General features: G+C 39.8%; 1 protein-coding gene across 6 annotated transcripts; it reads left to right on the top strand.

Moving 5' to 3' along the window:
• Positions 1–2,515: 2,515 nt before the first annotated feature.
• LOC135092155 (uncharacterized) lies at positions 2,516–26,765 on the top strand. Of its 6 annotated transcripts, none has more exons than XM_063990424.1 (5): positions 2,516–2,902; positions 15,316–15,603; positions 15,909–16,018; positions 16,628–16,774; positions 17,987–18,314. In XM_063990424.1, the coding sequence occupies exons 1-3, from the start codon at positions 2,895–2,897 to the stop codon at positions 15,973–15,975; spliced, it is 363 nt and encodes a 120-aa protein (XP_063846494.1). In that variant the 5' UTR covers positions 2,516–2,894; the 3' UTR covers positions 15,976–16,018; positions 16,628–16,774; positions 17,987–18,314. The 6 variants fall into 6 exon arrangements, with proteins under 6 accessions (XP_063846494.1, XP_063846496.1, XP_063846495.1 ...); XM_063990425.1 differs by having other exon boundaries at positions 2,519–2,902; positions 15,968–16,018; XM_063990422.1 differs by lacking the exon at positions 17,987–18,314 and adding an exon at positions 19,818–26,765 and having other exon boundaries at positions 2,528–2,902; positions 15,858–16,018.

Raw genomic sequence — 26,765 nt, 5'->3', positions numbered from 1 at the left:
ATTTATGGGTAGCAAATATAAGGAGCTTTGATCAGCACCTTGAACTCAATGTCCAGTAAATCAGCCAAAATGCTAAAAAACTTTCTTTGGTAATTATCAATATGAGTCATGTTGGCTCTATTTCTTTTCTTTTGATAATCAATCCCTACCTAGTGGGAAAGCAAGATTTTTAGTTTGGAGAAAGTTAAACTAGGATTAAATAATGCCTCTTACCAACAAAAATAGGCTGCCTACCAGTGCTGTGATGGGAACTGTGGCAGAAAAAATCAACATGCAGGCAACAGAATCATCCTAGAGATGATTTTATCTAAGGCTGGATCATGAAAAAAAAATTGTCCAGGGACAGGGCTGTCCCAAATCCAATGTTCATATACTACAGAGAAATGTAATAGCACCCCCCCCCCCCCACACACACACACACACACACACACACACACACACACACACACAAAAAAATAAAAAACAATATATATATATATATATTATATATATATATATATATATTTTTTTTTTTATATATATATATATATATTTTATTTTTTATTCTATATATAGTTATATAGAATTCTAAAAGAATTTTTAACATATATATATATATATATATATATATATATATATAAATATATTTTTTTTTTTAAAAATAAATGTATGTGTTTTTTTTTTTTTTTTTCTATTACATTTTTTAGTATATGAACAATATCACAACTGTCACTGGGACAATCATGATGTAGATAAAAATCATCTCAGGATGATTCTGTTGCTCACACAATACATCACAGCATTCAGCTTAGTTGGTAAGAGGCATTATTTAATCCAGTAATTTCTAACAAAAACTTGCTTTCCCACAGGTAATTGATCATATATATAAGTGTGTGTGTTTTTTTTTGTGTGTGTGTTTTTGTGTGTGTACATATACATATACAGTATACACACAACAGATATAATGTACAACTGAAATAACACAGTTAACACACAACAACAATTGGAATAACAACACAAAACTGGCATGATGAACTTGCCACGAAGGACAAAATAAAAATTCAATTGGATTAACAAGCCAATATAATGAATTTATATATGCAACCACTGAATATTTTAATAAAAGATTAATCAGAATAATAAACTAAGACTTGCAAGATAACTTTCCAGTCATGCAAGCTACTGCATATATTTGACATATTTATTTTTTTTATATCCCTCTTGTCTCAAATTATAACCTGTTTATCTGTCATATGACAATATTCTCTCTCTCTCTCTCTCTCTCTCTCTCTCTCTCTCTCTCTCTCTCTCTCTCTCTCTCTCTCTCTCTCTCTCTCTCTCTCTCTCTCTCTCTCTCTTTCATTTTATTGATCTACTTTCTATAAATACATAATTATTCTAATCATACTACAATCCTTAGGATTGCTAAATAGAGAGAGAGAGAGAGAGAGAGAGAGAGAGAGAGAGAGATCCAATACTTGTAATACACATGAATATATTGATAATATATAAGAATATATATATATATATATATATGTAAATATATATACTGTTTATATTTGTTGTGTTATCTCAAATATATAACTGTGCTCATTTTATCAAAAATCTGTGGAGTTATTTACTGGTTCCCATTACTATTATTTTCTGGTTCTTAATTACCCATACTTATATATATAACACATAGTAATGAATATATATAAATGTGTGTTGTTGTGTATGTGTATTTATATTATGTACAATATGACAGAGTGGTGCAAGAAGTGTGTGGAGAAGAGACAATTCACTGATGATCTCGGCACTGTATTTCTATTATATAAAATATACTCACAACAATTTATTTCTATTTTTCTGAAATTAAATATTTAATATGTAAAATTTTATAGTGAATGTTTTCAGATATGATGTAAATTATAAATGTAATTTTTAGAGTTAATTCATAGTACTTTTCACAGCTCCACTTTTTCCTCTGTCATGTCCTAATCACATCTCAACAACATTACATCCTGTAGAAGTAATAATAGACACTTGATAGAGAAACTGAATCTATATACTGTTGATTTATATCTATGTGGATCTATCCCTTGATATTTTATTATTTTCTCATTCTTGATTATATTGCTGTATTTTCACTATAATCTAGATGAGTGTGGACTAAGGTGTGGTTCCTTGTTTCCTTTTGTTCCTGCTCTCCTCTCTTCTAATATGTCTCACTGCTGTGTCCTGTATATTCTCTTTCCTGCCTAAGTCTGATTGTTGTGGATCATTCTGTGTTCTTTCTCTCTATAATACACTGTTTTTCTCATTCTGTATATCTTTTTCTCTTCTTCTTTTGTGTTTTTCTCTTTACCAAATTTTTTTATTCTCCCTGGAACAAAATGCCATTTGTATTTTCTAATTTCTGAATATTAGCATTATGATTGATCCCTGCTGAGAATTTAGCAGACTAGAGATAGCAAGAAGATAGAGAACAGAGAAAGATAAGAAAAAAGAGAAGAGACAAGGAATGAGTCACTGATGCATCAAGTCAAGCCACACTGTATATTACTATAAACCTTATATAAAATAGAAATTGTCCTTCGCAACTTAATTTCCCCATTTCTCATTCTTTCTGAAAGTTAAAACTAGTGGTTAATAGTGTAGAAGAGTTGCTTCCTCCCATAGTGTAATAAGTTTTCACCCAGCACCTCTAATAAGAGTGTAATAATTTTTTTAAATGTAATGTTCCTTTTAGAGTTAGATTCGGTGGAGGGAAGAAGAGTACGTGGGATGGAATTCACTCCCCAGCTCCACTTCCCCCTTCCTTGCCTCTGTCATGTGCCTGACATCACCAGGGCAAGTCAACAACATTTCCTGTGCATGCAGCTCAGTAGAAGCCCAGATATCATAAGGAGTAGACACTCGGCATAGAGAAAGGCATGTTAAGGTGCGTATAAGGGAGGATACTGTTGATTTATATCTACGTGTGGAATGCTGGTATGACGCCTTGTTATATTGGTTATTATTTTGACCCTATGGGAGGTCTTGATTATATTGCTTAGTATTTTCACCCCATGGAAGGTCTAGATTTGAGTGTGGACTGAATGGTGTGTGGCCCTTCCTTAGTTTCCTGCTGTTCCTGCTGGTGGAGAGTGACTCCACTAGCAGTTCTAATATGTCTGGCATCTGCTGTGTCCTTGTGCAGAGTATTGCTCTCCCCCTTCCTGCCTAAGTGCAGTGTATTGTTGTGGATCATTCTGTGTTGTGTGTGTCAAGTGCTACTAATGTCTGGGTTCACAGCTGTGGTTTTCTGGCATTAGAGGACTGTATAATACAATAATTAATAAAATGCTACTGTGAGGCAAGTTGCCTCAGATAAGCTTGTGTGGTGCCAGGGAATTGGTGCTGTAGAAAGCTTTGCCACAGCAGAAATGAGGCTTGTGTGTCCACTAGTGACTGCAGAGGTGCCAATGGCACAAGCAGAAGACCTGCCAGTGTCAGGTGTTGATTTTCTTCTAAGGAATGACCTGGCAGGTGAGTCTTCCATCTGTGGCCAGAATCTCAGAGGAGGCATTGGTGGAGAGAATTCAGACTTGAGTAATGTTGTTACTTGCACTAAGGTGAGGTGAGCACCCCAACATCAGGCAACTGCACCCTCTGTAACTCATGGGATCAACTGTAATAAGGCAGGGTCACTGAAAGAAGAGTACAGAGTGGATGTAGATCTGCGGTGAGGGCAGAGTGCCCAGAGGCCTGTCTCACTGCTGGTGAGGATTTGGGCGATCTAGAGTTGAACTTGTCTTGGAGTCATTGTGCTGGGGCTGACTGCAACAGAGCAGAGTTGCCACAGGAGGTACAAGACTTTGTTGGGAGTGTTGCCAAGGGTGAGGACAGTGTTTGAGTTAGTTTGTTTGCTGGCTTGCCTCACCCTGCAGAGCATCCTGGTGGTGGTACTCAGTCTGAACCCAGTATGATGTGTCTGGCATGTTAGGTATCACTGCTGAGGGTGTGGAGGTTCCTAACTTTGCTGAGGAAGTAGGAGATTCCTTCCCTGAGGAGTGTACAAGAGATGGGGAGCAAACTACTCCCCTGTCAGGACTAGATACAAGGGTGTTAGCACACACAGTGAGCCACCCCTTGTGATAGCTGAGGCTACAGCTGCTTATGTATCAGAAGAGGATTCTGTCCCTTGGGAATGTGTGGCCCTACTTCTTGCCAAGGCAGGAGAGAGCAGCAAGGAAGTAGAGAGTCAGGAGGAGTTAGTAGAAGATAACAATATTGTGCATAGCTGGTGGAGAGAGGACAGAAGTTTGATGCTCCAGTTTGTTATGCCTTCCGCAGTTAAGAAGGCACATGTGAAGGTAGCACATGGAGGCCCAGTAGTTGGCTGATTTAGAGTCACATTGAATCAAGAGCAGTTGTGGCAGTTTTGGTGGCTGGGTACAGCCATGTTTGTTGATTGTTGCCATGTTTGTTGAGCTAGCAAGGGTGATTACCTCTTGTCTGGGGTCCCTCTCCCCTGTGTTATGGTGAGTGTTGTTTTCCCTGGTCTGGGGATGATAAGAGATGTTACTCTTTCTTGTGGGAGTTGTAAGAGTGTTGTAACTGGTGCCATGGTATAGCATCAAGAGGCAGTGTTTAGTGAGGCTGCCAGCCATAATGTGTTGCTTGCTGCTCAGAAGACACCCACAGCATTGTTAGGGACTTCATGTGGACAAATCGTTGTTATGTGTCAGGTGTTAGACCTGAGTAGGATAGTATGTGATGATGAGTGCTGTCCTTCTCAAAGCAACATGTGATGTAGGCCATAATTAGAGGGAGAAATGAGAATGCAAAGAGGGAGATGGGAAAAAAGAAGGAAGGAGAGATGAGAAGAGAGATGAAGGGGAGAGAGAGAGAGAGAGAGAGAGAGAGAGAGAGAGAGAGAGAGAGAGAGAGAGAGAGAGAGAGAGAGAGAGAGAGAGAGAGAGAGAGAAAAGGTGACACATTCCTTACATGTAGGTAAGCCCACTACCAAGTTAAGTGTAAGATTCTCTGTGCTAAGTCACTCTTCTTCCCCACATAATTTTTCCTACTTCTAATTATCCTTTCATTTTGAATCTCACCCAGTAGTTAGCTAAAGAGTTTTCAATGCTCATACCATAATCAGTACAGCACCCAGTCCCCCATAGTTTAGTCACCAAAATTTTCAGAAGAAAAGCGTCTTATTGTACCATGTTAACATCTAATGTGAGTGAGAGTGCAAGGTGGTTGGGCAGGGTTGGGTTCCCCTTCCATCTCCCTCCTTCCCTCCCACATGAGTCATGCCCTCATGACCACAGAGAGCTCAGCATGGCACATTTCCCACACTTTGAGTCAGTCAGTCAGTAGCTTGGACAAGACAAATGTACCATGGTAGGCAGAGTTTTCAGTGAGACCAGGCAGGATACAGCTAGACAGGGCAGTTGCTATGAAAGGGTATTTGATTAAGTTACTGCAGTATGCCCCTGCTCATTATATACATAGTGTTAGGGGTCTCCATCAGCTTGCCTATGAGTGCATTCTTGTAAGGCACTCAGCATATATTAAGATGTGACTCCTCACCTCATAGTGAGGCAAATACTTGGTGTTACAGTTTATTATGTAGGCAATTTGTCTGTGTATATTTTGTTTGTTTAATGCTACTGCGATCTGGGGTGTTCTCAATGCCTTGAGACGCAGAGGATTAGTGTACGCTGCCTTGTAGTAGATTATCTTCCTTCCCTGGGCTGTGTCATTTCTTAAAGGGGACAGGGCTTGTCTTCTAGGAAGTTGAATATCATATTGCTCAGGAGGAGATAGTGTTCTACAGAAGTGGGAGGATTTTGTCTTGTTGTCTGAAAGGGTGGTATTCTATAGAACATTATAATCTTTATAATTATGTGTTTGTCATTTGTTGAAACTGTCTCTCACTAGAATGTGGCTGACGATTCTTTCCCAGTTGTTGGAGTTAGTTGTTATTGTAATATTTCCTTGTCTGTGGGTGGGAGAAACAGACTGACAACCTCATGTGTGTAACCTGTTGTTATGACCATCTGGTAAAGGGTGCAAGAGTCTAAAGAGAACCTTGTAACCCATCTTAAGCTTTGTACTCAGTCACATAAGGGATGACTTGGGGGAAGCTAGTCCATTTGAGGTAGCTGTGGGAAGGACAGGGATTTGTGCTCATAACAGAAAATGACGACCTTGCCAGGATTGTTAGAAGCTTCATAGCCATGTGCTGGAGACTGGTGTTTGTTTGTTTCATTGTTCTTTGTTTTCCTACACTTAGTTTACACCATGGAGGGCAAGGTTGGTAGCCGAGGTGACTCATGACCTGAGTCTCCAGCTTCTGCTGGGAGTGGCAGTGTAGATTAGACACAGATTGGTGTCAGGAGACAGAGTCCTACAGGTAGTGCCCACAGACATATAAGTCCTGCTCATAGTACTGGTGGATATTCCCAGACAGAAGGAATGCCTGAGAAGTTGAGATTCAAGTTGAGATGAGGAGAATGGAGCTGGAAGCAGAAGTCGAGAAGAGGAGATTAAAGACTAAGGAGACTAGGAAAGCTAGGAGGCTTGAGGCTGAGAGGGAAGCCAAGAGGCTCGAAGCAGAAAAGGAGGAGAAGGAGAAGGCAAAGATGTATGAGAAAGAAATGAAAACACTTGAGGCAGAAAGGGAAAAGGAGGAAGCTGAAAAGAACTGGATGTTTGAGTTGGAGAAGACATGGATAGAAGTTAATTCTCCTCATGGCTTGAGGAGAGGAAGAGAGAGGGAAGGTAATGTAGAAAGCCAGATGGTAAAGAGTTTAAAGTTAATTCTGGAGTTTAATGAGAAAAAGGTGACAGAATGGTTTCAGTAATTTGAGAAGGAGGCCTCAGAATTTGATTGGCCTCTGGAGAGATGGGTTGGCCTGGTTGCCAGTATGGTGAAAGGTAGACTTTGGGAGTTTATGACAGGATGTCAGTTGAAGACTTGGAGGATTACGTGGAATTCAAGGCTGACATCCTGAGAACCTACGAGCTACTGCCCATGGCTTATAGGTCGTAATTCCATGGAGGAAAGAAAAGCCCCAGTGACTCATATTTCAATTGTGCTCGCTACCTCAAGGAGGTATTTGAGAAATGGCAGGCTAGCAAGTGTGTCACCTCCTTCTGTGAGTTAACAGAACTCATGATGATGGAGTAGTTTGTAAATGTGGCAGAGAAGCAGTTAGTACCACTGCTCAGAGAGAAAAGGTTTAAGACCTTGAAAGAGGCAGCCATGTGTGTAGATGACCACGTGTTGGCATACCAGCTTATACCATGGTGGATTGGTAGTACATCTGGCGGGGTCAGGGATGTTGTGTCTGGTGACATGGCAGGTGCCAGTTTGTCTAGAGTTATATACATTATACTACATTATAGTAGTGGCTTCAGTAATAAGTTGGGATGAGTCGGCCTTGTCTCTACCCAGCCCTCAATGCAGACAGACTGGGAGCATGCAACACAGCACTCCTGCATACAGAACCCAGCCCATGTGCCATTATTGTAAAAATACTGGCCATTTTAAAATGTAACTGCCCCAAGTTAGTGACTGCCACTGCTTCCAAGATCCCTCAGAAGCCAGTGACTTTGGTTGTGTCTCAGGACCAGGAAGGCAGGGAGTACTGTCCCCTCATCTGTTGTTACCTCATTGGCATCTGTGAGGTTTGGTTTAGACTGGTGTCGTCCATTCTTGTGTCCAGGCACTGTTGAGATTCATGCAGTTGAATACCCTGTCACTGTTTTGAGAAACACAGCAGCACAGCATCATTGATGAATAATAGGAAGAGAGTGGGTGACAGGACAAAACCCTGAGGAACAACACTGTTAATAGATTTAAGAGAACAGTGACTGTCTACCACAGCAGTAATAGAAGTCAGAAAGGAAATTTAAGAAGTTACAGAGAGAATAGAAGCTGTAGGAGGGTAGTTTGGAAATCAAAGCTTTATGCCAGACTTTATCAGAAGCTTTTGATATGTCTAAGGCAGCAGCAAAAGTTTCACCAAAATCTCTGAAAGAGGATGACCAAGAATCATTAATGAAAGCCAGAAGATCACCATTAGAGCAGCCTTGATAGAATCTATACTGGAAATCAGATAGAAGGTTGTGAAGTGATAGATGTTTGAGGATAGATTAAAAACTTTATGTAGGGAGGAAATTAAAGCAATAGGACAGTAGTTTGAGAGATCAGAACAATCACCCTGTTTAAGAAACAACTGAATGTAGGCAAATTTCTAGCAAGAAGGAAAGGTAGATGTTCATAGACAAAGTTGAAAGAGTACGACTAGGCAAGGTGCAAGCATGAGGCACAGTTTCAGAGAAAAATAGGAGGGATCCCACCAGGTCCATAAGCATTCTGAGGGCATGGAAAACATCACTGCAAAGGATCTTAATATATATATATATATATATATATATATATATATATATATATATATATATATATATATATATATATATATATATATATATATATATATATATATATATATATATATATACACTGCCATATAAGACACCTTTTTCCCCAAAAAAATGCTCCAAAAATCAGCTTGCATCTTATGGCCCAATGGTTAGGTTTCAGTAGGCCTATGGGTTATGGTGATTGACTGATTGATTGATACATTTATTGTTGCATTAATAATGAAATACAACAAAGGAGGAGGACGGACCTTGCCACCCACCCCCTGGGCAAAGACTTAAGGGTAGAGTATCAAAAATATAAAAATATAATATACATTACAAGAATATAAGTAAATAAATAAATACAGATATTGCACACCTTATTGCATAAATATCCTACAGTCTGGGAGCAAACGTAGGATATTCCTTGAGTATAGCCCTGAGAGTGGCTGAGTCTAAGAAATGGTCAATGAGGGTATACAAGTCATGTTGACCTTGCAGCCTAAATTTAGCAATGAGAGGACATTCCGTGACATAATGACGCAGAGTGTGTCCCCTTGGTGCAGCACACAGCACACGGCACATGCCAGGAGAAGCACTGACTTCCTAAAAGTATTTATAGCCTAATCTGAGCCTCATTGCCACCCTATCATGTGATGCAGTGTGTCTCCCATAGGTATAAGCACAGCTCTGGGAGACACGTACATAGTGAAGACTACTGCCACTGCCCTTATGGCTACAAAACTCCAACTGATCACTAATGCTACTATGTACAAAGTCCTTAATGCTACTCTTAACATAGCCTAGAGTGTATTCAGCACCAGGGTCCACTGTGTCGTCCTGAAGGGCACATTGAGCAAGGCGGTCTGCCTCTTCATTAAGCGGGATACTCACATGAGAGGGTATCCAGGTGAAGTGAACCGTGGCACTAGCACCTTCTAGGGTGTGGATAAGATCAAGACATTTATTAATTAGATCACATTCCATGGAGGAGGTAGATTGGAGTGTATACAGTGCAGCCTGACTGTCAACAAAGAAGAATACATCCTTACAGAGAGGTGCCACTATATGGAGCACCTCTAGAACAGCATACAATTCTGCCCTAGTGGAGGACATGTGTGCAGGGAGCTGCCTGGAAACCTCAGTGTCAGTGTAGCGATTGGCAGAAATGTAGTCGCAGATGAACAGCCCACATCCAGACCTGCTGCCATTGACTGAACCATCACAATAAACATGAATAGCCTGAACATGGGGGTACTTGGATAATTTAGTCATGAACATGTCTTGCAGCACATGAGGGAGCCAGTACCTCTTGGGCTGATGCAGTGAGTGAATATCAACACCGAAACGGTGTTTCGGCTTCATTCTGAACAAGCTCTAGGGGACGGAGCTGGGTGGCACTAAACTGTACTAAAATAGGAGCTGCGTAGTCAATGAGGGACCATACGACAGATATATAGAACATCCTTAGGACTGGAATGCCAGCCACCAGGCCCCTGTTTGCTAGCAGCCAAAGTGGCACTAGCCGTGGCAGACAGAGGTCTCAAACATAGTGTACAGCGTGGAGTGACTTCCTGAAACTCAGCTGTACACCCAGGTACTTGTGTGTATGAACTCTAGGGATGGGAACATTATTTGCAGTGGGCAGACGAGAGACCTTCCCTTTGGCTTGAAATTTGGTTTTACATTCATTAATTACAAGTCCCATTTGAACACACAATGCTGCTAGTTGCAACAGAGCTAACCGGAGAGTCCTGGGTGTGGGGCATTGGAGGAGTATGTCGTCAGCATAGATGAGGACCTGGGTGCCCTGCGGGAAGGAACAATGCGCAATTTTGTCCATTAAAACGTTGAAAGGATTAGACTAAGGACTCCACCCTGTGGTGTTCCAAGCTCAAAGACTTCCTCAGAGGAGACTGCACCTTGAAACCAAACCTGTGCTGTTCTCTTGTACAAATAGTCCATGATCCATCCTAATAATCTACCTTTGACACCTTTGAGAATGAGTTCCTCCATAATAACATCTTTGTTGGCCCTGTCAAAGGCACCCTTGAGATCAACGAAAGCTCTGCAGGTAGCATCCTTATTTATAAGGCACTCAACAAAATAATGACTTGTGGAATGACCTTTTAGGAAGCCATGTATATTGCCAGAGAGTACATGGCCCACCTTATATATAAGCCTGTTCAATATTACCTGTTCCATCATCTTACACTGACAGCTGGTGAGAGAAATGGGGCAAAAGGTGCCATCACCTTTGGGGATTGGGATGATAATGGCTGTTTTTCATGAGTGGGGAAGCTTGCCTGCAGTGAGAGACATGTTAAATAGGTCTAAGAGAGGGTTGTCTACCTTTATCTCCAGGAGGGCATTGAGGATGTCATAGGTGATGCCATCCTTGCCAGGAGCTGTTGACTTGCCCAATTTAACTGCTGAGAGAAGTTCATCATGTGTGATAGGCACACAGGTGTCATCTGTAACTCTTCAGCCAATTGTGGAACATTTTGAACACAGAGAAAGGCAGAAAGCAGCATAAGGTAATATCACAGTCATAATTGTTTAGCGACAGTTATGATCACGGATAAACTGGCGTGATATTTCCTACTCTTCTCTGCTGGTTTGAGCTGCAACTTGGACCAAAGCCTGGTTGAGAGATTAGCTATAAAGTTCAGGGAAAAATGGAGCTTATTGTATTTTTTAAAATATCCTTGCCAAATTATGGGTGCATCTAATATGCCAGGAAATATAGTATATATATATATATATATATATATATATATATATATATATATATATATATATATATATATATATATATATATATATATATATATATATATATATATATATATTAACTTCCAAAGTGGAGCACATTCTGACTCTCTTCCCTTTTGTGGAAATCTCCATTCTTGGAAACTTCATTGTTCACTGACCATCCTGGTGAACTAACCTTCAACTTTGCTATCCTCCATGACCTAGAGCAATTGGTGCAACACCCTACTCGTATTCTTGACCATCTTGGTAATACGCCCAACATTCTTGACCTTTTTCTAACCTCTAATCCTGCTCATGCTGTCACCCTCTCTTCTCCTCTGATCACAGTCACATATCTATATCTTGTCCTATCGCTCCTCAGGATCCCCCTATGCAGAGGTGCCTCTGGCATTTTGCCTTTGCCAGATGGGAGGACCTGAGGAGGTGTTTTGCTACTGCTTCTGTGTCAGAGACCCATCTCTATGTGCCAAGCACATAACAGAAGTGATAGTGTCTGGCATGGAAGCATACATTCCTCATTCTTTTTCTCAACCCAAACCTTTCAAACCTTGGTTTAACACAACCTGTTCTCATGCTATACATGATAGAGAGGCAGCCCACAAAAGATACTTAAGCTTTCCATCACCAGAATCTCATGCGGTTTATATTTCTGCCAGGAACCATGTCAAGTCTGTTCTCCAACTAACCAAAAACTTCTTCATTAATAGAAAGTGTCAAAATCATTCAGGATCTAACTCCCCTCATGACTTCTGGCATCTAGCCAAAAATATCTCCAGTAACTGCTTCTTTCCCTCCTTTATCTCAACCAGATGGCACCACTACTATCACATTTATCTCTAAAGATAAACACTTCACTCAAACCTTTGCTAAAAACTCTCTACCTTGGACAATTCAGGGCTTGTTGCTCCTTCTCCTCAACCCTCTGACTACTTCATGCTACCTATTAGAATTCTTCACAATGATGTTTTCCATGCCCTCGCTGGGCTTAACCCTTGGAAACCTTATGGACCTGATGGGGTCCCTTCTACTGTTCTCTGAAACTGCACCTCTGTGCTTGCACCTTGCCTAGTTAAACTCTTTCAACTTTATCTGTTAACCTCTACCTGGCCTTGCTGGAAGCTTACCTACATTCAGCCTGTTCCTAGATAGGGTGACCATTCAAATCCCTCAAACTACCATCCTATTGCTTTAATTTCCTGCCTACCTAAAGTTTTTGAATCTATCCTCAACAGGAAGATTCTTAAACATGCATCACTTCACAAGCTTCTATCTGATTTCCAGTATGGGTTCCATCAAGGGTGCTCTACTGGTGATCTGGCTTTCCTTACTAAGTCTTGGTCATACTCCTTTAGAGATTTTGGTGAAACTTTTGCTGTTGCCCTAAACATATCAAAAGCTTTTGATAGAGTGTGGCACAAAGCTTTGATTTCCAAACTACCCTCCTACGGCTTCTATCCTTCTCTCTGCTACATCATCTCAGGTTTCCTTTCTGACCATTCTATTGCTGCTGTGATCAACAGTCACCGTTCTTCTCCCAAATCTATTAACAGTGGTGTTCCTCAGGGTTCTGTGTTGTCACCCACTCTCTTCCTATTATTCATTAATGAATAATACTGCTGATGATACCACCGTACACTTTTCCACATCTTTTCATAAATGTCCAACACTTCAAGAAGAAAACATTTCATGCAGGGAAGCCACAGAACACCTGATTTCTGATCTTTTTAAAATTTATGATTAGGGCAGAGCAAACTTGATACTGTTCAATGCCTCAAAAACTCAATTCCTCCATCTATCAACTCAACACAGCCTTCCAGACAACTATCCCCTCTTCTTCAGTGACATTCAACTATCTCCCTCTTCTACACTGAACATCCTCAGTCTGTCCTTTACTTATAATCTAAACTGGAAACTTTACATCTCGTCTCTAGCTAAAACAGCTTCTATGAAGTTACGCGTTCTGAGATATCTTCGCCAGTTTTTCTCACCATCTTCCCAAGCTGCTAACTCTGTACAAGGGCTTTATTTGTCCATGTATGGAGAATACTTCACATGTCTGGGGGGGTGGATTCCACTCATACCACCCTTCTAGACAGGGTGGAATCAAAAGCTTTTTGTCTCAACTCCTCTTTAACTGACTGTCTTCAGCCTCTCTCTTTCATCACCACAATGTTACATCTCTAGCTATCTTCTACTGCTATTTTCATGCTAACTGCTCTTCTGATTTTGCTCACTGCATGCCTCTCTTCCTCCTGTGGACTTGCTACATAAGAGTTTCTTATTTCTCTCACACCTATTCTGTCCACCTCTCTAATGCAAGAGTTAACCTGTATTTTCAATCATTCACCCCTTTGTCTGGTAAACTCTGGAACTTCCTGCCTGCTTCTGTATTTCCACCTTCTTATGACTTGAATTCCTTTAAGAGAGAGGTCTCAACACCTCAGCCTGCTAGAGGTGGCCAAAGTGGTGATGCAGGGCTTCCACCACAGTGCTGTATAATGCCCTATGGGCCAGCATCAGGTGCCCCAGGACTTCTACTGTATATATACATGGGCAGGAGATTTTCTAACATACAGGTTTCATTAAATGAGATGGCTATTTCAGCATTTATTAACTTCTTTAAGATATTTTCTTTATATCTTATGATTTTCCTTTTCTCTTTTGTAATTTGGTTTATGACTTCACTGAAGCTGGTCATTTTTCACTAGATCACAATTTCAGGTTTCTTAATCCTTCTTCAGTAGTAGTGTGTTGTAGCCAAGGTGGGTATGGTTGTAGCCACTGCATGGCCAAATATTTATTCAGTGGCTCATGGGTTTACCCTGGCTCACAAGCATCACTGATTGGCTGACTGCTCACTGCTGCTGGACTCATTATACAGTGGCTGTGATTGGCTGTTTCTTTTCATGCTTGGCAGGGCTTGAAGGATGTCAGCTTGTACATTGAATTCAGGGCTGGATTCTCTGATGTACAAGGCTTCTAGTATTGCAAGGCACTTTGCATCAGTACACGTCCACAATTTTGGTATTCTCTTCTAGACATCGTCTTGTGATCTTGATGATGCGTTGCTGCTGTAAGTGTTTCTTAGGGGCCGGATGATAGGTGGCAGGTGAGGCATCAAGACAGCTTCATTGTCATCATGCCAATGTAGGATGAAGGGAGGGCTTCACTGTTTCCTCAATTGCAAGTGAACCTACATATAAAATGGGACTTTTGGGTTGTCTCTGTTTTCATGAGGGGATTGTTTCTGAGCAGGAGGTGGCTGGTATTCTTATTCTTATAGTATATTTGGAGGTTAATTTTTCTTTCCAGGTCAGTGGGCTTCATGTTTCTTCTTGCTATTTGTATGATAATCCTCTCTTCTTTGTATGCAGTAGAGAAGGCACAGTAAAATATGTTGATGTTGGGTTTTCTTGCATCTTCAGAGGAGCAGGAGCTATGCTACTTATCAGTGATCTTTTTAGTGAGGCAGATGATATTCTTTTCACTGAAGCCATTGTTAATCAATACTTGCAATACCTTTTCTATTTCTTTATGTACTTGCTGCCAAATATTGCAGTGTGTGAATGCCCTGAGGATGTAGGCATCAATGGTAGAGCCCTTGTATCTGTCAGGACATTTGTGCTTTCCATTAAGACAGTGTCTGGGATTAGTAAGTTTGGTGTATACTTCTGTATTAAAGGATTCTTGCTGCTGTATATATGTACATATATGGTAGCCAATCCTGTGCTCAACATTTCAACAAAGACAGTTGAAACCACATACAAAGTAAGTCAAGTAATCTATTATGAATTTATGAGCTTCATCTGCTAGGCTGCATCTGCTAGGCACAACACATCTCTTCACTACTATATAGCTGGTAAAGATTTGTTTTGTTTACTGATCATATTAAATAAATTTCACTTTTGAATCCATGAGTTACTACTGGCCTTTTCTATCACGTTTGTATATCTGAATTTTTTTTATTTAAGAATTTTGATCCCAGTGTTTAGGTCAACAGAACTTGATCTATACTCAAGAAAATACAGTTTATATATATTTGGTGCATGATACAGTGACATACACTATTCATGCCAGAAAATATGATACTAGTGCTTCTGTTGGTAGCCATGGAGATAATTTTTCATTAAAGAAGCCTGCCACCATCCACTTTCGTTTCAGCCATGAAGAAAGCAGGATGGAGTCCCAACCGCAGCAGGCTGTCTCCAGCAATGACACCCTGGTGCTGGTGGGGCGAAGGGCCAGCCCTATAAATTCCCTAGAGCGTGAGCACCTCACTAAGCTCGTACGGAATGAAATTATCTTAGCCAATGAGAGCACAGATGGTAAAGTCATGGCCATGAAAAAATTAGCATGGGAGAGGGTTGCCCTCCATTTTAATGCAGCTGGATATTGTGAGAAGAGAACAGTATATCAGCTGCAAAAAGTATGGGAGCGCATTAAAGGAAAGTAAGTATGTGCATGCGATAGACCTAATTGAATATAGGAAAAGGGCTAGTCAGTGCTCCATATTGTTCAGGACAGAGCTTTGTAGATTTAAGTTAGTGTATCATAAGGCTAAAAGCTATGTCTGATTTTGATATTTATCATGAATAATAGATATTATTTTGACTTGATGCAAGTTGAAGTGAAAAGAAAATACAATACAATAATCCCATAACAATGAAATACCTTTTCTTATTTATTTATTTTTTTTAATGCAGGGCTAAACATAAACATGCTAATGTCAAATGTAAATCATGTAAAACTGGTAGTGGTGCAGCTCCTCCTCCCATCCCTGAAGCAAGTGCCAATAAGGTGCTCACCATTCCAGGCACATAAACTGATGACCTTGGCTGTGATTTTGACAGTGATGCTGTCAAATGTAAGCTTACAGTTGTTTCTTTATTTGAATAATTTTTGACTTATACTGGATAGTTTGAGATGCATTATTGTTTATAGTGAATTATTAAAACTGCATTTAAGTGGATTAACAGCACTGTAAGTTTGGTCTGCTGTTTTCTTGGTTACTGGAGTTTCCATATGGATCTCCACATCTGTCATGGAGATTCAAATTGTATTGTTACAGACACTCATTTCTACATTTTCATTTGCACCCACATGTTAATTCTATAATACATTGAATATTAACTATGAATATCTGCTCCCACCAATTATGCAATCATTGACTGCTATTGTGGTGTAGCAGTTAGGACCAATAAAAAATTCTAGGTTGGGCTTAGTGCTCACTTTTATTTGTCTGATCATGTTACATGCAGTTTGAATATCTTTTTACTGATTTCATCTTTAGCCAAGAGACATTCTGCGATGTTATCAGTCATCTTACATATGTATTCCTTCATACTGCCAACACATTCAAATGCTGATATGTATGAATTTAGTTATCCAGAATTAGTTTGTATTATTATTACCTAAGATTACTTGTATTTTTGCAACTACCATTACCTTTACATTAATTTGCTTCTGATTGCAGCTGTCCAGAGAAAAGAAGCAGTGCATCCTGTAACCTCATATAAGGAGATCATACCACAGGAAGAGTAGGTGCTAGCTACATGTGGGTACTCCAGTATCTGGATGCACCACCTCCAAATCCTTGGAGATGCCAACATCTTTACCCAAAGTTAGCATACAGAATCGTGCATTATTACTTTTTACAGAATGAATATCATTGTACAATAAGGTCCCAGTTTATATCAAAGTTAGATCCCTGGAACATGACAAGCCAGTTTTGACTACCACCTGAGTTTATGTACTTTTCATTCTTGTCATCAAAGTAGATATATTGTGGTATTTTCAACAATTTAATATGTCTTTCATTTATATAAGTATGATCTCATGATATACTGTAATGTACAGTGAGATAAGATTATATAAAATGAAGTAGTAAGAATGTATGAGAAAAGAATAATGAGAGAGAGAGAGAGAGAGAGAGAGAGAGAGAGAGAGAGAGAGAGAGAGAGAGAGAGAGAGAGAGAGAGAGAGAGAGAGAGAGAGAGAGAGAGAGAGAGACTTAGATGCATCCTGGTCACGTACATATTCAGCCTGAAACTCCTAAGAGATTTATCTGCGCAATTACTTAATTTTACACTATAAATTTCCTTACTTCCCTTTTCCATTGAATTTGAGACTCAGTATTTAGAAGAATTTCTCTTGACAGTGAAGTAATCAGTATTCATCTAGTCTCTCTAATTTAATCAGTAGAATTTTTAGAATTAAAGACTGCATGGGGAACAGTGTGTGGGTGTGTGTGTGTGTGTGTGTGTGTGTGTGTGTGTGTGTGTGTGTGTGTGTGTGTGTGTGTGTGTGTGTGTGTGTGTGTGTGTCACACTGCCCCCACTTCCTTGTACCCCCTCCCCTTAGTGGCAGAGGGAAAGGTGCGTTTTCCACAGTCACTACCCAGCACTTGAATGGAACAAACATACTGAGACATGTTCTAATATTTGACAGAGACTAGGAAGGGATAACAGTTAGTTGGTTTTAGTTGCCTTTAAGGGGATAAATGAGTCATTACCGGTCCATTTATATAGAATAGGAGTCTCCAAAGTAGTCTACCAGAGACTACTTTGGAGACTCCTATACTCTGGGTATGGTGTGTGTATAATACACACCATACCCAGGGAAGTGACTCCTTGGCTGCACGAGTGTGCAGGCCAAGCTCTCACAGTGAACGGTGAATGACCCTCCTGTGTGTTCGTGGACACTCTTTTGTAGTAGTTTCTTGTATCCCTTGTTAGTGACCCTGTTATGTTCTAAATGCTACTGCTGCCTGATGCAATTCAGCTGCAGAGGACTTGAGTAATTAGCCATGTAGTGAACTTTACTCCCTCCTCAGGTCCTGATAAGGCCTGGCATCCAGGGGGCAGTAAACGACACTACTCGGCTTGAGGCCATAACATGCCGTTGGACAGTGGGAGGATTCGTCACAGAGAGTGGATGTGCATTTACACAATTTACACATGACCCTGTTCAGTGGCAAGACCACCAAATGAACAACCCATACACCCAAGTGCCACCAACAGCACTGTGATGGCACCCACTGTCACCAGCACAACAGATGGCAAAAGTTGGCATATTATCAGATAACATATTTTTTACTTTAAAAGAAAAGTTGCAGTTAAAGTGATGTAATACTACATAGATAATGAAGAAAATTTGTACAATCTCCTTTTCATATATCCCTCTCTACATCCTCCAGCCAGAGAGGAGGAAAATCTAATACAATAATAATGATAATTAACAACAACTAGCCATAACAAAAGCCTTCCAATTTAGTTTTATTGACAGAATAAAATGCTTTTGTCTTCTGTGTTCTGCTGTCCACCACACTATAGCATGTCGCCACTGTTGTGGTGGGTCACAAGGCACAGCCAGTCATCTGCCACACTACTCATGCAGGCTTTCTAACTCACCCTGCCAACATACATTTTCTTCCTTGATATTACCATGCACATGCATTTTCATTAATCTCATAATAAGATTTAATTCTTCAAAATTTTGTTACAGGTCACAGGATATTTAAAACCAGTCAGCTGTGATGCTGCTCACACATGCTCAGCTACCTCCTCAGTCATTCATCCTGCCAACATAAATAAAACTCTTAACATTAACATTCATGCACATTTTTATTAATCTTACAATAAGATTTGAATTATAGTAAACTTTATTACTGCTACATTATATCAATCATTTACAAATGTTAAAGAAAAAAATACCAGTTGCATTCCTATCTTTAACATAAATAAAAAATAATTAGTAGAATCTCTGACTAATCAAGGAAAAGTTGAATTGATGTAGCACATACCTGCTTTTGTGTTGAAGTTGGAGTCAGAATTGCATCTAGAGATTCTGGGTCTAAATCTAAACTTCAAGCTGGTGTTGAATCTCAGAATTTAGATTATTCTCAGGAAGGGGATGATTCTTTAGATGGAGAATAGAATTTGGATATGGTTGAGGCATAGTTGCTGTATTTAAAGATTGCTTGGCAGCATAATGCTTCATCTTGTAGATTTGCCACCAACTAGATACCACATATTCCATTCCTTTGTAAGCTAGCAAAACATTCAGTGTTGGGATCCTGTTCTTCAGATTCATCTGTTATTTTCTTCAGGGATTCTAAAGGATATGCCACTTTTAGTGTGAACTGTTGCAGTGGTTCTGCCTCATTTTTTATCATCCTCCACCTGTTTCCCCACTGCCATCAGATCTTCATTGCTCAATTCCTTATCTTCATATTCAAGAAGCTCAATTATGTCAGTTTAATTGATGTCAAGATTTAAGTTATTTCCAAGTATACACAGCTACACTTAGTCTCATGTACACTTTCATAATCAAATCCTTCAAAATCTCTAAGATTAGGGCACACATTTTCCATGCACCATTCCTGTTTGACCATGTCACTTTAGACCAAGACTTTCCTCTTTTTTTCATACCACTGTAAAAATTGCAATCTTTCCAGAAATCCATGAGATTTTTTTTTTTCCCTCCATTTTCAGTTGCACTGATTTATGAACATGACATAAGCTGAAACCGACATAACTTGAGACCTTACTATAGACATACACTGATAAGGAAAAGCATTGTTATTGTTACTGTTGTGCTAAAATTAACCTGATTATGGGATATTTAGTTTTAGTAATGCTGGCTTTCATTATCTTGCTTGGCAGAGCCAGCTGACAAACACACCTATGCTCCGAGAGCCATCAACATCCCAACACAATGTATCCAAAGGACCAGAGGATGATGCCAAAATAACTTATGAGTATTGAGTTTATTGAACCTTGATGAAATCTGTTATTTAAACTTTATATTTCATGTATATATTACATTCATATAAATGAGTACCAATTAACACCCTTTGTGACTGCTGGCATTTAGCCATATATCTATATCAATCTCTTCTTCATCTTTCCCTCCTCTGTTTCAATCTGAAGACACCACTGCCATCTCATCTACTATTTCTAAAGCTGAACTCTGTTCAAACCTTTTGCTAAAAACTGTACTCTTGATGATTCTGAATTTGTTCCTCCCTTTCCTCCACCATCCTACTATTTCATACCTCTTATCAAGATTCATGCTGGCTGTAATCCATGGAAAGTGTTTGGACCTGATGGCATATTTCCAATTGTTCTCTAAAACTGTGCCTCTGTGTTTCCACCTTGCCTGGTCAAACTCTCTCACCATCTACCTTTCTCTTTTTGCTGGAAATTTGCCAACATTCAGCCTGTTCCTAAAACAGGTCACTGATCTAACCCTTCAAACTATTATCTTATTACTTTAATTCTCTGCTCTTCTAAAGTTTTCTAATCTATGCTGAACAGGAAGATTTTTAAACAACCATTGTTTCCATTCTACCAGTGATCTGGTTTTTCTAACTCAGCCTGTTTTAGGAATTTTGGTGAAACTGTTGCTTTAGACATATCAAAAGCATTTGATAAAGTCTAGCTTAAAGTTTTAATTTCAAAACTGTCCCCATACACCTTCTATCTGTCTCTGTACCTTCATGTCAAGTTTCCTATCAGACTATTCTACTGTTGCAGTCATTGTTCTTCAGTGTGTTAATAGTGGTGTTCTTCAAGGCTCTGTTCTGTCACCCACTCTTATTCTATTACTAATCAATTATCTTAGCCAAACCTGTTGTCCTATCCACTCCTATGCTAATGATATTACTCTACACTATTCCTCATTTTTTCTTAGACATCCAACCCTTCAGGAATTAGGTAATTCATGTAGGGAAGCCACGGAACACCTTGACTTTGGCTGAGTAAATTTAATGGTATTTAGTGCCTCAAAACCCAATCCTTCTATTTATCATGACAATACACCCAAAGTTGGAGCATGCTACATTCTTATGGTCTCCACATAGGAAGAAAAATAGAAGGAAATTAGATAGAATATAGAGGACAGCAATGAAAATGGTCCCAGAACTGGAGAAGAAGACTTATGAAGAGAGACTGCAAGAAATGAGATTAACAACATTGGAAGAGAAAGCAGAATGGGAAGACTTGATAACAATGTACAAATTAATAAGCCATATGGAAAATATAGATGGACAAGTTTTGGAAATGCTTGTAAATGAGGGAACAAGATGTACGAGAGGACATACAAAAAAGATTAAGAGTAAATATTTCAGTTTCCTGAGTTGAAGCACTGATCCTTGGAATAGATTAAGTGAGGAAGTGGTTACAGCTATCAGTGTGAGCAAATTTAAAGAGAAATTGGATAATTGTAGATATGGAGACAGGACAAATGAGCTTTAGCTCAGACCTTGTACAATACAACAAGGTAAATACCAGAGCTGGGCACTCTGGTAAATACCAGAGCAGGTCATTTCAGCAATTGCAGGTCATTTTTGTTTGTGGATTTGCATTTGTGGCAAAATCCCCACAAATTTACTTTTGCAAATACACACATACCCACAAACCACATGCAAGCTGAAACTTGTTTTGGGTTGCCAAAGCTTGCCATATCTGAACTGTCAAGTTGGCAACTAGAAGCTTCTAGATCAGGCCTAATGTTGCCAACTTAGTACTTTTGATGCTAAATATAGCGATTTTCATAATAATCTAACGCCAAAGATTTACGTTTTTTATTCCATAACTAGCCTCCTTTTTTGTTCTATTTAGTGCCATACTTCAAAATATTCACCTGCAATTTAGCGCCTTTTTTTTCTTATGCTGGTGCCTTGCAAAATTTTTTGTTGGCAACTCTGCATTGTTGCTGCTGCCCTGCACACGCCTCCTTCAATCCTTCTCCACACTTCCAGCCAGTCTGCTGTGTCAATTCTATTGTTATAGTGAACATTTTTGGTGCCTTAAGTAAGTTAAATTTTTTGCATTTATATTATCAATTTAAATATTACTGTGACTCAGTGAGTGTCCTGAATTAATAATTTAACTTATTTAATGCTTTTTTCCACTGTGCAAGTGGGTAGCCCAGGCAGGGCACAACCTAGGTAACATAACATTAAAATAACATTAAAAATAATAATGGTAACATTAAAATAAAGTTAATCAACATATTTATTTATTTATCTATATAATAATTGATGATCTGTCCTTTTAAGTTGTTTTAACTTTAAGTTGATTTTAATGCCAGTGATTTTACCAAATTTCCATCTGGACCATAGTGCATCATCATGAATGAGGACAATTTCCCTGGCTTGTGACTATGTTATACCTTCCTTGGCTATTATACACCTATGGGACTCCCTCAGTGATAAAAGATATTTTGAAACCCACCTTTTCTACAAATCATATTGTAACTTGTTCATATAACTGATCCTTTCTTTTAAACTATGTGTGGAACCATAGGATGGATTGAATATTTCCTCTAATGTGAATTGATTAGGAAAAAATTTAAATCATCTGTCTTTTAATAATTAAGGAGTTATGGTATTGATTTGATGTCACAATTTACATAAGTTAAGGGCCTATCATTTATAGTGGATTCTAACTGTAATATAATAGTGTATAGTTCATCAAATGTGACAAAAGCCTTGTCAAGGACCTTTCTTAATCCATTTTTTACTGTTCCTATTAACCTTTCCCGTATGGCACCAAACCAGTGGTTCAAGCTAGGATGAATTTCCATTCACAATTAACTGAGGTCAAATAATTGTTTATCTGAGGGTCTAGCATAATTTTCTTGATGTAATTGGCAGCAGTGATGAGTGATGAAGGTTGTTACATTGTCACTTAATATAAGTTGTGGTTGACCCTGTCTGCTTGTGAACCATCTAAAGGCACTGAGGAAGTTTTGACTTTTTAAATACAATACCAGTTCTAAATATATGGGTGTAGTGGTAGTTTTTTTTTTTTTTTTTATGTAGGAAGAACACTGGCCAAGGGCAACAAAAATCCAATAAAAAATATGCCCACTGAAATGCCAGTCCCATAAAAGGGTCAAAGCAGTGGTCAAAAATTGATGAATAAGTGTCTTGAAACCTCCCTCTTGAAGGAATTTAAGTCATAGGAAGGTGGAAATACAGAAGCAGGCAGGGAGTTCCAGAGTTTACCAGAGAAAGGGATGAATGATTGAGAATACTGGTTAACTCTTGCGTTAGAGAGGTGGACAGAATAGGGGTGAGAAAAAAAAGAAAGTCTTGTGCAGCGAGGCCGCAGGAAGAGGGGAGGCATGCAGTTAACAAGATCAGAAGAGCAGTTAGCATGAAAATAGCAGTAGAAGACAGCTAGATATGCAACATTGCGGTGATAAGAGAGAGGCTGAAAACAGTCAGTTAGAGGCGAGGAGTTGATGAGACGAAAAGCTTTTGATTCCACCCTGTCTAGAAGAGCAGTATGAGTGGAACCCCCCCAGACATGTGAAGTATACTCCATACATGAACGGATAAGGCCCTTGAACAGAGTTAGCAGCTGGGGAATGAGAAAAACTGGCGGAGACGTCTCAGAACTTCATAACGCCTAACTTCATAGAACCTGTTTTAGCTAGAGATGAGATATGAGGTTTCCAGTTTAGATTATAAGTAAAGGACAGACCGAGGATGTTCAGTGTAGAAGAGGGGAACAGTTGGGTGTCAATGAAGAAGAGGGGATAGTTGTCTGGAAGGTTGTGTCGAGTTGATAGATGGAGGAATTGAGTTTTTGAGGCATTGAACAATACCAAGTTTGCTCTGCCCCAATCAGAAATTTTAGAAAGATCAGAAGTCAGGCATTCTGTGGCTTCCCTGTGTAAAATGTTCACCTCCTGAAGGGTTGGACGTCTATTAAAAGACGTGGCAAAGTGCAGGGTGGTATCATCATTATAGGAGTGGATAGGACAAGAAGTTTGGTTTAGAAGATCATTAATGAATAATAAGAAGAGAGTGGGTGACAGGACAGAACCCTGAGGAACACCACTGTTAATAGGAGAATTAGGAGAAGAACAGTGACTGTCTACCACAGCAGTAATAGAATGGTCAGAAAGGAAACTTGAGATGAAGTTATAGAGGGAAGGATAGAAACCGTAGGAGGGTGGTTTGGAAATCAACGCTTTGTGCCAGACTCTATCAAAAGCTTTTGCTATGTCCAAGACAACAGCAAAAGTTTCACCAAAATCTCTAAAAGAGGATGACCAAGACTCAGTAAGGAAAGCCAGAAGATCACCATACTGGTGATCAGATAGAAGGTTGTGAAGTGATAGATGTTTAAGAATCTTCCTGTTGAGGATAGATTAAAAAACTTTAGATAGGCAGGAAATTAAAGCAATAGGATGGTAGTTTGAGGGATTAGAACAGTCACCCTTTTTAGGAACAGGTTGAATGTAAGCAAACTTCCAGCAAGAAGGAAAGGTAGATGTTGACAGACAGAGCTGAAAGGGTTTGACTAGGCAAGGTGCAAGCATGGAGGCACAGTTTCAGAGAACAATAGGAGGGACCCCATCAGGTTCATATGCCTTCTGAGGGTTTAGGACAGCAAGGGCATGGAAAACATCATTGCAAAGAATTTTAACAGGTGGCATGAAGTAGTCAGAGGGTGAAGGAGAGTGAGGAACAAGCCCAGAATTGTCCAAGGTAGCGTTTTCAGCAAAGGTTTGAGCGAAGAGTTCAGTTTTAGAAATAGATGTGATAGCAGTGGTGCCATCTGGTTGAAATAGAGGAGTGAAAGAAGAAGCAAAGTTATTGGAGATTTTTTTGGCTAGATGCCAGAAGTCACGAGGGGAGTTAGATCTTGAAAGGTTTTGACACTTTTTGTTAATGAAGGAGTTTTTGGCTAGTTGGAGAACAGGCTTGGCATGGTTCTGGGCAGAAATATAAAGTGCATGAGATTCTGGTGATGGAAGGCTTAAGTACCTTTTGTGGGCCACCTCTCTATCATGTATAGCATGAGAACAAGCTGTGTTAATCCAAGGTTTAGAAGGTTTAGGACGAGAAAAAGGGTGAGGAGTGTACGCCTCCATGCCAGACACTATCACCTCTGTTATGCGCTCAGCACACAAAGACGGGTCTCTGACACGGAAGCAATATTCATTCCAAGGAAAATCAGCAAAATACCTCCTCAGGTCCCCCAACTAGCAGAGGCAAAACTCCAGAGGCACCTTCGCTTAGGGGGATCCTGAGGATCCCCCTATTGCGATATGATTGGAGCAATAGGACAAGATAAAGATATGAGATTGTGATCGGAGGAGCCCAACAAAGAAGAAAGGGTGACAGCATAAGCAGGATTAGAGGTCAGGAAAAGGTCGAGAATGTTGGGTGTATCTTCAAGACGGTCAGGAATACGAGTAGGGTGTTGCACCAATTGTTCTAGGTCATGGAGGATAGCAAAGTTGTAGGCTAGTTCACCAGGATGGTCAGTGAAGGGAGAGGGAAGCTAAAGCTGGTGGTGAACATTGAAATCTCCAAGAATGGAGATCTCTGCAAAAAGGAAGAGGGTCAGAATGTGCTGCACTTTGGAAGTTAAGTAGTCAAAGAATTTCTTATTGTCAGGGGAGTTAGGTGAGAGGTATACAGCACAGATAAATTTAGTATGAGAGTGACTCTATAGTAGTAGCCAGATGGTGGAAAACTCAGAAGATTCAAGAGTGTGAGCAAGAGAGCAGGTTAAGTCATTGCGCACATAAACGCAGCATCCAGCTTTGGATTGAAAATGAGGATAGAGAAAGTAGGAGGGAACAGAAAAGGGGCTACTGTCAGTTGCCTCAGACACCTGAGTTCCAGTGAGGAAAAGAAGATGAGGTTTAGAAGAGGAGGGGTGGTGTTCTACAGATTGAAAATTAGATCTTAGACTGCAAATGTTGCAGAAGTTAATGAAGAAAAAGTTGAGGGGGGTGTCAAGACACTTAGGGTCATCAACAGACAGGCAGTCTGACCTGGGGACATTTATGGTCCCCTCCCCAGATGGGGACTCTGAGGCTGGTGTAGGAGTCGCCATGATGATTTTAAAATTTTTGAGTGAAGGGTGTGTGTGTTATTATGTGCTTGTAGTTTTGTGTGGAGGAAGAGAGTTGTCTTTAGAGGGCAGGCTGTGACTGCCCCCTTGTGTTGTGAGACACAAAGGGAAACGTTCAGTGAGGTCACTGCTGGGTTTAATGATAAGTTCACAGCACCCCCTGAACAGTGCTTTAGACCTCACTGGAAGTAATTATCATTTCTGTAGGTGTCTACTGCCTCCTCCTACAGCATACAATGTGCAGGTGAACAGCACATTGTATGTACTGGCAACCTCACTAGCTTCTCCCTTGACTTTAAGGGAACCAGTAAAGTTCATTCCTGTTATAGTGAAGGGTTCACTGATGTAATTCTAAATTGCAGGAGTGGTGGTGCATCTACAGGAGAATATGGCTTGCCTTGATATTTCTGGCATGTTTTACTCCCTTTACAGTCTACCTCTTTTTAGGGATCAACCACTTTTGCCTCATATAGCTCACAGTGAAGTTAATGGTGTAATGATGGTTCAATTTGTGACATTTTTGTATTAGTAGTCTAGTTATGTGGTGGTGGCCAGATAGTAGGGTTGGATGTCTGGTTGACTCAGGTATGTTAGCCAGTTGTATTCTACCACCACATTTTATGATGTCATTTTTTAGGTATAATCCTAGCTAGAGCATTATGTTTGTAGATGACAATTTATCAGGTATCTTTATGAGCAAGGTGTGATCAGTAAATTCTTACCTTT

Source organism: Scylla paramamosain, chromosome 39 (genome assembly GCF_035594125.1).
Source record: "Scylla paramamosain isolate STU-SP2022 chromosome 39, ASM3559412v1, whole genome shotgun sequence".
In the NCBI taxonomy this organism is placed as follows: Eukaryota; Metazoa; Arthropoda; class Malacostraca; order Decapoda; family Portunidae; genus Scylla; species Scylla paramamosain.
The sequence above is the reverse complement of the archived record's forward strand: the minus strand, read 5'-3'. Positions and strand labels throughout refer to the sequence as shown.